Source organism: Oncorhynchus mykiss, chromosome 31 (assembly GCF_013265735.2).
Source record: "Oncorhynchus mykiss isolate Arlee chromosome 31, USDA_OmykA_1.1, whole genome shotgun sequence".
NCBI classification, from domain to species: Eukaryota; Metazoa; Chordata; class Actinopteri; order Salmoniformes; family Salmonidae; genus Oncorhynchus; species Oncorhynchus mykiss.
The window spans coordinates 9,072,786-9,085,969 of NC_050571.1; the positions used below are offsets into that span (position 1 = coordinate 9,072,786).

At 42.5% G+C, this 13,184-nt stretch overlaps 1 protein-coding gene across 2 annotated transcripts; it reads right to left on the minus strand.

Moving 5' to 3' along the window:
• Window positions 1-7,376: 7,376 nt before the first annotated feature.
• Window positions 7,377-13,179, minus strand: LOC110504523 (beta-1,4-galactosyltransferase 7). 2 transcript variants are annotated; one of them, XM_036970529.1, is made up of 6 exons: window positions 12,367-13,179; window positions 11,295-11,627; window positions 10,826-11,051; window positions 8,985-9,068; window positions 8,643-8,747; window positions 7,377-8,496 (listed from the first exon to the last, which is right to left on the minus strand). In XM_036970529.1, exons 1-6 carry the CDS (start codon window positions 12,504-12,506, stop codon window positions 8,341-8,343), a joined length of 1,044 nt encoding a protein of 347 aa, XP_036826424.1. In that variant the 5' UTR covers window positions 12,507-13,179; the 3' UTR covers window positions 7,377-8,340. The 2 variants fall into 2 exon arrangements, with proteins under 2 accessions (XP_036826424.1, XP_036826423.1); XM_036970528.1 differs by having other exon boundaries at window positions 7,377-8,499.
• Window positions 13,180-13,184: the final 5 nt, after the last annotated feature.

Genomic DNA, 13,184 nt, shown 5'->3' on the forward strand with positions numbered 1-13,184 from the left:
TGCTCCAGAGCGCTCAGGACCTCAGACTGGGGCAAAGGTTCACCTTCCAACAGGACAACAACTGTAAGCACACAGCCAAGACAACACAGGAGTGGCTTCAGGACAAGTCTCTGAATGTCCTTGTGTGGCCCAGCCAGAGCCCGGACCTGAACCCGATCGAACATCTCTGGAGAGACCTGAAAATAGCTATGCAGCGATGCTCCCCATCCAACCTGACAGAGATTGAGAGGATCTGCAGAGAAGAATGGCAGAAACTCCCCAAATACAGATGTGTTTTTGCTTTGTAATTTAATACATTTTAGAATAAGGATGTAATGTAACAAAATGTGGAAAAAGTCAAGGGGTCTGAATACTTTCCTAATGCACTGTACATAGGTCTGCAAACTGAAACTCATTTTGAGAATAGGTCAACTAAAGAGGTATTTTTTTTACTAAGGTCAAAGGTCTGGAAATATTGCTTCTTTATGTTATGTCCAGGGTGCCTTCCCTCCCTCTTTTGGTAGTTACCATCCTAGATGTTGTTGAGGGAGAAGAGGGCGGGGGTGGGGGGGTACCAGTAGATCAGAGACTCAGCCAGTCCCAGGAACCCAGGACAGATGTCAGTCCTTTCAGGGGAGAAATAATCAGGGACGAACCACAAAAGCCCCCCCTGCTTCCATCTTTCATGATCTGCTCCTGTGGAAGCTGATGTGAACCACCAAGGGCCAAAGAGCCCAGTGAGACCCAAAGGAGTTGTCTCCACCCCTCTTGTCCCCTATACCGATCCCATACCGCCCAGTCCCCCTGTATAGAATTAATAGGTTTAACTGGCAGATCTAGCCCCGGAGCCTTTGATTCAGGCGGCCATTAACAACTATTAATTTTGCCTCTGGCAATTAATGATAGATTTTGCTGGTCTGAAAAGAGGGATTAAGCAGTTGGAGTTTTTGTAGGCATGCAGGGGAGTAAAGCCGAGTTAAAATGTGATTATTGTCCCCCTACATGGTCTGCCTTGAATCAGCTAACTGGAGTTAAGTCCCTTTTACAAGGAATGAGGTTACTCTATTCAGAAAGGAACAGAAATAGGATGTGTTATAGGAAATGCCTGCCATTTACGTTATTCTATATAGTAAGCTACAAAGGACAGAACTCTGTTGAATGGAACATTCATCGACACTTCAGGTCATTACAGATTACATGTATAGTTTCAGTACATCGAATGAGGAATGGAAACAGTACCCTTGAATATGCATCTTCGTTTATGATATTAATTCAGCACTTTACTCATAACTTTAAGTACAGCTGTCAAAGGCAAAGTTGGAAGACATGGTTTTGTCATATCATCTGCTGGCTTAATCATTTATTTGAATTTAAATTTAATTTGGTGGTAAATGAATGATGTCAAGTGAATTAATTAGTTATCTGGGGGAGCTCAATTGATTTGGTCAATGCCCATGTTGATGGCGCTCTCTAGTGGCTTTTTAAGATAACATTGATGTTACGTTCAAATGAGATCTGGGAAAGAATGGATGATATATATTTTAATTTAAAAAATACAAGGCCTTATATTTTTCATAATTACCTATTTGCAAAAATGTGTTTTAATTCAATTAAACAATGTGATTTTTAAAATGTACCCCGAATTACTATAACTTTATTATAGTTAAGTTTATAATATTGATTAATTTCACATGTATTATTTTGTAATATCTACATAATGAAAACTTCCATCTACTACCTAATTGCAATTTAACCTTGAAGCATATTTAGGCTCAAATTGGGGGACGTTTTGCGCGCCTATCATTGCTGTTTCTCTCTCAGTGCGGTCTCATTTATTTACTCTCGCGCACAAACATTTCCTGTCTCTGTCAGCTCGAGTCCATAAAGGTCAATTAGGGAGAAGAATGTCAGTGTTGGGTCTGACTTTAAGCTTTTACCTCCACACACCTGGCTTCTAGGAACATAATACCTGGTTAAGTGAGGGCCAGTATGCCTGGAGCGACTTCTTTACTCATGGAAAACGAATTAACAGACTGTAGTGGCCCATAATGCATTAGTCGCTCAGTTTGGGGCTATACCTGCAGTCTTGTGTCCATCACACTATTGTCATTCGAGTGTATTAAAATTTAGCGAATTAGATCATATATTTACTTATAGCTGTTTGCAGTTTGTTCTTTAATAAATCCACACTTTCTGTTTTGGACACAGCATTTTCTATATGGAAATTATTGTACACCATTTCTCATCTATAGACCAAAGATTTATTAGACAAAAATACAAGCGAATTGCATATCAAGTAGCAAAAAAATATCAGTCAAAACAAACATATAGAGACGGTAATCAGTAGAACAGAAAAAAACAGCAGTATATAAGTAGGAGGCTAGGCCTATATCCTGGGTTCAGTACAGAGGGATAGGCCTATATCCTTGGGTTCAGTACAGAGGGTTAGGCCTATATCCTGGGTTCAGTACAGAAAGCTAGGCCTATATCCTTGGGTTCAGTACAGATGGATAGGCCTATATCCTGGGTTCAGTACAGAAACCTAGGCCTATATCCTGGGTTCAGTACAGAAACCTAGGCCTATATCCTTGGGTTCAGTACAGAAAGCTAGGCCTATATCCTTGGGTTCAGTACAGATGGATAGGCCTATATCCTGGGTTCAGTACAGAAACCTAGGCCTATATCCTGGGTTCAGTACAGAAACCTAGGCCTATATCCTGGGTTCAGTACAGAAAGCTAGGCCTATATCCTGGGTTCAGTACAGAAGGCTAGGTCTATATCCTGGTTTCAGTACAGAAAGCTAGGCCTATATGCTTGGCTTCAGTACAGAAGGCTAGGTCTATATCCTGTTTTCAGTACAGAAAGCTAGGCCTATATCCTGGGTTCAGTACAGAAACCTAGGCCTATATCCTGGGTTCAGTACAGAAAGCTAGGCCTATATCCTGGGTTCAGTACAGAAAGCTAGGCCTATATCCTGGGTTCAGTACAGAAACCTAGGCCTATATCCTGGGTTCAGTACAGAAAGCTAGGCCTATATCCTGTTTTCAGTACAGAAAGCTAGGCCTATATCCTGGGTTCAGTACAGAAAGCTAGGCCTATATCCTGTTTTCAGTACAGAAAGCTAGGCCTATATCCTGGGTTCAGTACAGAAAGCTAGGCCTATATCCTGTTTTCAGTACAGAAAGCTAGGCCTATATCCTGGGTTCAGTACAGAGGGCTAGGTCTATATCCTGGGTTCAGTACAGAAAACTAGGCCTATATCCTGTTTTCAGTACAGAAAGCTAGGCCTATATCCTGGGTTCAGTACAGAGGGCTAGGCCTATATCCTGGGTTCAGTACAGAAAGCTAGGCCTATATCCTGGGTTCAGTACATGGATAAATGCACAACATAAACTGAAAAGAAACACAATAAAAAAAGTATGTGTGAAAAGGAAGAGATGAAAAAAAACGAAATCACGAAAGAGGAATATAAAATACATGACAAAAATGACACGGCTAAATCTTCAGCCTAGTTGATAGCTGATTGACGAGCTGAAGCATCCCATGCCAGGCCACACAGTGGTAAAATATAGACAAGTCTCTCTTGTTTGACAATAATTCAAGAATCATCGTGAATGTGTGTGACGGCCTCAAGGAATTTAGTAATATAACTTTAAATAAAAAATACACCCATGACTCGTCATTGTCCACGGAAATCAACTCATCCGTCTCCTTGCTCGGTGTTTCACCGTGAGCGTGGCTCTCAGGTACACCGGCAATGTCCCAAAGGGCCTTCCTCCACCGCGTTCTCCTGTTCTGGAACCAGACTTTCTCAGCGCTGAGGCCAGAAGCATCTTCTCAGTCCCTGTCATGTACCGCTGCTTACTGCACACTTCTTCTAGTTTGGTCAGCTGGTCGTGGGTGTAGCTGGTACGGATTCTCCTGCCAGATCTCCGCACGAAGGTTCCCCGGGAAAGCCTGCCCGGTTGCCCTGCAGAGAAAACAAACATTAATTTCCAAACAACATTCTTCCTTACACGGCCTGCATTATCACAATGACACCTATTCCATTTTCCATTTGAAATGAAGAAGAGTCAGATCATCAGTTTTACAAGACAATGCAATACGAGACCTATCATGTAGGCTAATATCCCTTGGGCCAAAACAATCAAAGTCGGAAACATTGAGGACATAAATTGATCTCACCGTTATACAGCTGGTAGTAAACAGTGTGAAGTGAATTTGTGTTTCCAATATGCGACCAAGTCAGCATCGCCGGATGGTGCCTTGCGCCTCGGCCTGGTTGCTGGTTGTTCATGGCTTGTTGTGTAGCTGCTTCCCAGGAAGGACCCACGGAAAGGATAACTTCAACACTGAAGGAGCACGCTTTATTTGTCTTTGTCGTTAATAGAACCTTGTTTGGTAACCATGACGAGATGTCCGTTACTCCACCACAAATAGGAAAATATGATGGTAAAGGAGAAAGAAGATGTCCCTTTGAAGGAACTCGCGCTCAGGCTTCCTCTCGTCATGCTGCGCCGATGAGTGTGGCTCCTTCTCCAGGCGGGAGGCGAGGACTTCATACCCCGCCTCAAAAGATAGAGCACAGGGCCTGAAAGGTGTTGTCCCATCGAGTCAAAAACTACTTTGAGGAGATTAGTGTAAAGCTGTCGTGATGGGGCGGTGTTCTGGTCGACCAAGAGCCGATGGATCAATTATGACCTGACAAAGACTTCAGACAGGGGCTTTGCATGCGGGGCTGAAGTGACAAATCACCACAAAAGTAATCATTATTGAGTGTTGTCATGTGTTGCTGTCATGCTATGTTGTTGTCTTTAGGTCTCTCTTTATATAATGTTGTGGTGTCTCTCTTGTTCTGATGTGTGTTTTGTCCTATATTTTTGTATTTAATTTTTAATCCCAGCCCCTGTTCCCGCAGGAGGCTTTTTGCCTTTTGGTAGACCGTAATTGTAAATAAGAATTTGTTCTTAACTGACTTGCCTAGTTAAATAAAGGTTCAATATAAAATAGTCATAAGGCAGAAATAGGCATAACTTCTACAGTCTTGAGCAGACTTTAAATGCATAACAAGTTATGCCCGATTTTTATAAACTTATGTCATATGCTAAATTACAGACACAGTATATTGTAGACTTCTTGGTAGTGAGTGGTACAAGTATCTGTTTTTACATTTCTAGTGGATTCAAAATTAGGCTTGTCTATAACCAGTGAGACAATGCAGAGTTGACTTCAAGAGTGTGTGAAAGTACTCATTACTGTCTGTTTACAGGATCAGTAAGATTAAAGTCACACCTGGAATGACAGGCTACTAACACACCTTAATTTACACTCTCAAATCAGAGAGTACCATCAGTTAACTATCGCTAATATGCATTTATTGAGTAGATAAACTGCAACATGTGCTGTATCTCTTCCCCCCCCCCCCCCCCCCCCCCCCCCAATTATAGTGAGGGATGTCAACATAACAAAGCTCAGGTACGGTCTTCTGTCAGACAGAACTTCAAACAGATCAAATGGATGTTAAGTATTGAAAATACAATACAGATGTGTTCATTCATATTATGTACAATGAAGAACTGTATACATGAGTGGGGAAAAAAAAGACAATGCATGCTTTCCCCATGTTTTTGAGTCATAACTTAACATAACATACTGACTATTGTACAAATACATTTACGGTACCATTGACTTGTCTAGTCATTCAAAAATACATTACAGCAGTATGGTATATGGCCAAACTGTTGTAAACACACCTTAATTTACCCCCAAAATACCTTCATAATGTCTAGTCGGTCTCCGATAACCTTCTAAAGCACGGCTGTAAACCTTAACTGTTTGACCATCACCAACAAAGTCAAAATGGCCCCCTGACACCCAACTCACTACCAGTTGAGCACGTGGCGGGTTACAATGGATACCGGATGAGAATACAACGCTACGGATCATGGAAATGGCATGCCAACGTCAGAAAGAAAACCCTTTCATAGTGACTCTGATGATAATATATTAAGCCAGACATTATTGCAGACTTCAGCTGAAGGACATAGGGATTCCGGAAAAGTGCAAATGGTCCATCTGGATCACACCCAGCAGTGTTGGTCCATCTGGATCACACCCAGCAGTGTTGGTCCATCTGGATCACACCCAGCAGTGTTGGTCCATCTGGATCACATCCAGCAGTGTTGGTCCATCTGGATCACATCCAGCAGTGTTGGTCCATCTGGATCACACCCAGCAGTGTTGGTCCATCTGGATCACACCCAGCAGTGTTGGTCCATCTGGATCACACCCAGCAGTGTTGGTCCATCTGGATCACACCCAGCAGTGTTGGTCCATCTGGATCACACCCAGCAGTGTTGGTCCATCTGGATCACACCCAGCAGTGTTGGTCCATCTGGATCACACCCAGCAGAAAAACATCCCTACATCCTACTGCTGCTGGCTGGCCTCTGAAGCTCAGCAGTGTTGGTCCATCTGGATCACACCCAGCAGTGTTGGTCCATCTGGATCACATCCAGCAGTGTTGGTCCATCTGGATCACACCCAGCAGTGTTGGTCCATCTGGATCACACCCAGCAGTGTTGGTCCATCTGGATCACACCCAGCAGTGTTGGTCCATCTGGATCACACCCAGCAGTGTTGGTCCATCTGGATCACATCCAGCAGTGTTGGTCCATCTGGATCACACCCAGCAGAAAAACATCCCTACATCCTACTGCTGCTGGCTGGCCTCTGAAGCTCAGCAGTGTTGGTCCATCTGGATCACACCCAGCAGAAAACCATCCCTACATCCTACTGCTGGCTGGCCTCTGAAGCTCCGCAGTGTTGGTCCATCAGGATCACACCCAGCAGAAAACCATCCCTACATCCTACTGCTGGCTGGCCTCTGAAGCTCAGCAGTGTTGGTCCATCTGGATCACACCCAGCAGAACACCATCCCTACATCCTACTGCTGGCTGGCCTCTGAAGCTCAGCAGTGTTGGTCCAGTCCAGATGCTGCTGGAAGTGGTGTTGGAGGGCCAGTAGGAGGCACCCCTTTCCTCTGGTCTAAATAAATATCCCAATGCCCCCAGGGCAGTGATTGAGGACATTGCTTGTGTAAGGTGCCGTCTTTCAGATGGGACGTTAAACGGGTGTTCTGACTCTCTGTGGTCACTAAAGATCCCATGACACTTATCACAAGAATATGGGTGTTAACCCCGGTGTCCTGGCTAAATTCCCAATCTGGCCCTTATACCATCATGGTCACCTAATCATCCCCAGCTTCCAATTGGCTCATTCATCCCCCCTCCTGTAACTATTCCCCAGGTCGTTGCTGTAAATGAGAATGTGTTCTCAGTCAACTTACCAAGTCAAATAAGGGTAAAAATAAATAAATCAACAAACAAACAAACAGATACAAAGGCCATTGCTTATTATTTCAGAACACCTTTCCTTTCATGTATCGTCAATATTGGCAAAGTGTCTGTAGTTCAAAGCCCCTGAAGTTAGGCCTGCATGAGATCCAGTCACTCACAGATCCAGTCACTCACGGATCCAGTCACTCACAGATCCAGTCACTCACAGATCCAGTCACTCACGGATCCAGTCACTCACGGATCCAGTCACTCACAGATCCAGTCACTCACAGATCCAGTCACTCACAGATCCAGTCACTCACAGATCCAGTCACTCACGGATCCAGTCACTCACGGATCCAGTCACTCACAGATCCAGTCACTCACAGATCCAGTCACTCACAGATCCAGTCACTCACGGATCCAGTCACTCACAGATCCAGTCACTCACAGATCCAGTCACTCACAGATCCAGTCACTCACAGATCCAGTCACTCACAGATCCAGTCACTCACAGATCCAGTCACTCACAGATCCAGTCACTCACGGATCCAGTCACTCACAGATCCAGTCACTCACAGATCCAGTCACTCACAGATCCAGTCACTCACAGATCCAGTCACTCACAGTTCTGAATGCAAGTTAGACATACAGTTCTAAAGGATGACATCATATAGCTAGTTCAATATAAATACATTCCATCTCTCCAATGCGGGAAGGCGTTGCTGGGGTCAAAGGCCAAAGCCTCTTCTCTGGGTCAGCCAAAAGATGTCTTCTGATGCGTTTTTTTGAGAAAAAAATAAAATAATAATCTACTTTTTTTAATTTTATCCATGTCTTCCAGACACTTCAAGCAGGGGAAACATCACCCCTCTGTAGCACCAGGGTCACATTCATTAGGGCACACAAAAACAAGTGTTTCTTATTGGAGAAGCTCAGGTAGTCCCACCCTGTTTTATTCCATTTGGTGGATAATGAACATAACCCAGGTGAGAGGCAGCATGGGTCTATCATTGGGGTCCTATTAGTTCAGCAGACACCAGGGAGTCTTGTCTGTGTCACACTCCAGTTTGGTGTTGAGGACAGTGACAGGGGCTCCACTAATAGTCAGCTCCTGTCTCGACTCCACCTTGTACTGCAAGTTAGTCAACCCGCCCTCAGGGTCAACCTTGAATTGTTCCTTCCAAAAAACGAGGAGAGAGAACCATAATGTCAGTAGTGTGATTAGAAATACAACCAAAGAGATCAATTCAGTATCCGTCTATCTGAGAATGCAACACATAGCAATACAACACGGTAGGAGGTTCCCAGTGAATGCATCTCTACCTGTTTCTGTGCAGCCATTCTCTTCTGGTCTCTCTTCCTCCAGGCAGGGTCATGGATGTGGCGAAAGGTTTTATACCCTGTTTTTATCCCACTGGGCCTGAAGAGCTGGCAAACAGAAAATGACAGATTGATTATATTATTCCTTGTATTTAGAGACGTGGCAACAGTTTTTTTTTTACTGGTCTACATGCAAACGTACTCTGTAGTTTTCCTAATGTGTAGGTAGAGGAGTCAGATACTGATGCTTATCAGTCATTGGCTTGACATTCTTTTGGAGTAATTTTAAGGATTAGCCAGCGATCTCTGTCTCTTTGTGACACGTAAAGGACAGTCCTGGTTTACCTGTAATCCAGCAGTTCTTAGTCTCCTGTAGAATTCATCGTCTTCTCTCCCCCATCCCCAGAACCGGTTGGACATGCCGTTGCACTTCAGGAACACAGAACACGACACAGCTAAAACAACACACCGCCACCCTGTACAATCATTATTATCTACCCTGATGACGAGTCACTTTACCATGCCTTCATGTACATAACTACCTCAAATACCTTATTATCTATCCTGATACCTAGTCACTTTACCCTGCCCTCATGTACATATCTACCTCAAATACCTTATTATTATTATCTATCCTGATGTCTAGTCACTTTACCCTGCCTTCATGTACATATCTACCTCAAATACCTTATTATTATCTATCCTGATGCCTAGTCACTTTACCATGCCTTCATGTACATATCTACCTCAAATACCTTATTATTATCTATCCTGATGTCTAGTCACTTTACCCTGCCTTCATGTACATATCTACCTCAAATACCTTATTATTATTAATCCTGATGTCTAGTCACTTTACCCTGCCTTTATGTACATATCTACCTTATTATTATCTATCCTGATGCCTAGTCACTTTACCCTGCCTTCATGTACATATCTACCTCAAATACCTTATTATTATCTATCCTGATGCCTAGTCACTTTACCCTGCCTTCATGTACATATCTACCTCAAATACCTTATTATTATTATCTATCCTGATGTCTAGTCACTTTACCCTGCCTTCATGTACATATCTACCTCAAATACCTTATTATTATCTATCCTGATGCCTAGTCACTTTACCCTGCCTTCATGTACATATCTACCTCAAATACCTTATTATTATTATCTATCCTGATGTCTAGTCACTTTACCCTGCCTTCATGTACATATCTACCTCAAATACCTTATTATTATCTATCCTGATGTCTAGTCACTTTACCCTGCCTTCATGTACATATCTACCTCAAATACCTTATTATTATCTATCCTGATGTCTAGTCACTTTACCCTGCCTTCATGTACATATCTACCTCAAATACCTTATTATTATTATCTATCCTGATGTCTAGTCACTTTACCCTGCCTTCATGTACATATCTACCTCAAATACCTTATTATTATCTATCCTGATGTCTAGTCACTTTACCCTGCCTTCATGTACATATCTACCTCAAATACCTTATTATTATTATCTATCCTGATGTCTAGTCACTTTACCCTGCCTTCATGTACATATCTACCTCAAATACCTTATTATTATCTATCCTGATGCCTAGTCACTTTACCCTGCCTTCATGTACATATCTACCTCAAATACCCTGCACATTTATCTGGTGCTGGTACTTCCTGTATATAACTCCACATTGATCTGGTACTGGTACTTCCTGTATATAGCTCCACACTGATCTGGTACTGGTACTTCCTGTATATAGCGCCACACTGATCTGGTACTGGTACTTCCTGTATATAACTCCACATTGATCTGGTACTGGTACTTCCTGTATATAACTCCACATTGATCTGGTACTGGTACTTCCTGTATATAGCTCTATTCTTGTGTATTTTATTTTATTTCTCATGTGTTACTATTTTAAACTCTGCATTGTTGGGAAAGGTCTGTAAGCTTTTCACTGTAAAGTCTACACCTGTTGTATTTGGTGCATGTGATGAATATAATTTTATTAGAATATGTGTATGGGTAAATAATGAATTGAATGTACTAGAGCTCTGAAATGCTGTCTATTATTACTGATAATGAATGATTATCTTAACAATGGGCTAACCTACCATGTGATAATGACTGATAAACAAACAATAGGCCATGTGATAATGACTGATTAACAAACAACAGGCTAACCTACCATGTGATAATGCTGTTTGGTGAGCAGCAGGATTCCTCCCACGTATGTCTTGTAGTGATACAGGGGGTGCAGCTCTGGTGAGGCCACGTGGAACGGGCCCTCCTCTGGGAAACCATAGTCCAGAGCTTCATTCAGAGGTAACAAGTCCACATCATGCATGGCGATGTAATCAGTGTCGTTACCACTCTCCGTGTAACCAACGTTAATGAGAGAGGCTCTGTTGAACCTGCGGTGAGATATGGGTGGAACTCATTATTTACTACCAGGAGGAGTCAATATTTCATTGGTAAGGTGCAAATCAACGAGGCACACATCCAGACTATAGTTCCCCTGTGTCAATCAGAATTCATCAACAACCACTGGACTAAAATAGAATAGAAAATATTGTGGCCTTCAGATTAGACAGTAACAGCACTTCTGTTGTAGGCCTAATGACTAATGAGGCAACATAACGTCTTCCATCACTTACCGATAGTGATCCATCTGGTTAATTACAAAGATCTTATGCAGTATTTTCTTGTTGTTCAAGAAGGTGTGCATGAAGGGGACAAATACCAGCAGCTCCTCAAACCTCTCCCTGAAAGGTATCAGGAGGGCCAGCTTGTGAGGACCCCAGGAAGGGTCGTCCGCAGCGGATGCCTGTCTCTCCAGCGGACAAGGCTGATGGGGGATGCGTCCGTCATCCACTACAACCCGGGTCATGTCTCCTGTACAGCTGAGTTGGAGCCATAGGAGGGAGACCAGTACCAGCACCACACACAGACCAAATAGTTTGTAGACTGTGCATTTCCCAGACCAGAATCTGAAAGTAATAGCAAGTCTCATTCAGCAATGTAGTGCAGTCAATCTATGGTATGTTACACACCTGAACCACAAACTGACCAAGTGAGAGGTTTAGTGGCGTTAACTCAGCTAGGCATAAGTATTGTACACTAAACGCTTACACAACCAAACCCACACACACTGTATGCAATGGCTACATCTAGATTGTAAGGAATGGCTGGTTTAAAATACTATCACGCAATTATACCAGAAATCTAACTAAAAATCAACCCACCAACATTATTTCACACAACAAAATCTGAGAGCAACACACTTCCTATTGTCCTCATCTACTCACTGATAACACTCTTCTATTGTCCTCATCTACTCACTGATAACACTCTTCTATTGTCCTCATCTACTCAATGATAACACGCTTCTATTGTAGTCAACTACACTCCTCTGGATGAGGTACTTTTAGTGTCTCGTTTCTTTGAGGTTGAACAATACTAAGAAATATTTCAACCATCTTAAACATCTGACTGCAATCAATTTACACCAGCTGCATTCGTTTTTAAAGAGATAGGCAAGTGTACCAATGTAATAGCCAGATATTTAGGCTTTAGTGTACCTACAGTAACGTTATTAGTGTATTGGTATGATTCACAAGCTAGTAGATAAAAATGAAACATTTACTAGCTTGCTAATATCGGTTCACTCATCTAGACTAATCCTAGGATAGGGTCATTGTGAACATCAGGGCTACCGTTATGTTTTACCTTCGGTCTTCTTTGAAATAGAGGACTGGTTTCCTTCTTGATGAATACATCATTTTCGAGGTTGCAAATGACAACAGCTTCAAGATTTCACAGAAAAATCCAGTTATGCTATTCCCCAGATTCTGACAGTAGCTCCTCATAAAACAGAGAATGTCGTCGTGATTCTACAATCGAACATCTTCATTATTCCTGGCTCTCTCCTTTGCAGTCGGATTATTTTGCTGTCCAACTGGTGTTCTTGTCATATTCTTCCTCGAAATATCACATTACGCCTTTGGTTACTGAAAGTGAAATGCCGTGCCAATGTTCTTATTACATTGGCAAAGCTTTGGCTTGACGCTGGCTAATAACAGAGCAACACTGCTGCTCGCTGATAGCTACCTAGCAGGGGTGTAATCATTAGTCCAAACAGTTGCAGAACGTTTAGCAACTAAAACGAGAGTTTCTATTGGACAAATTACGGTTGGTCCCGCCTCGTTTCATTCTGTTTAAGAAACGTTTTACAACAGAATCGGCGTAATGACGACGCCCCGGGTGTACACGTTGCAACATAGCAGAGCAAGGAAATGTTGTTCCTATCCATGTCCTACTGCACAATGAGACTAAGATTGTTCTGTGGTGAGACACGTGGATTTCGGGAAACAAAAAAGTCTAGCAACAAACTATACAAATATAATTTGTTTCAATAATTAACTGTGTTTCACACACTACCATACGAAAGTTACATTGAAATAATTAGTTATTTCGCTAAAGAGCTTCTACACAAGAAAATATCAACACCTGAATTTATAAGGTCCGCCTATGATATTGCTCCGGGG

Bases quoted from the DNA above. Each gene is read 5' to 3' on its own strand.
- LOC110504523 (XM_036970528.1), bottom strand. From the start codon at position 12,506: ATGAGGAGCTACTGTCAGAATCTGGGGAATAGCATAACTGGATTTTTC. The intron at 11,052-11,294 runs GTAAGTGATGGA...ATCTCACCGCAG, and splicing joins AACCAGATGGATCACTATCG to GTTCAACAGAGCCTCTCTCA. The intron at 9,069-10,825 runs GTAGGTTAGCCT...GTGTTCCTGAAG, and splicing joins CCAAACAGCATTATCACATG to TGCAACGGCATGTCCAACCG.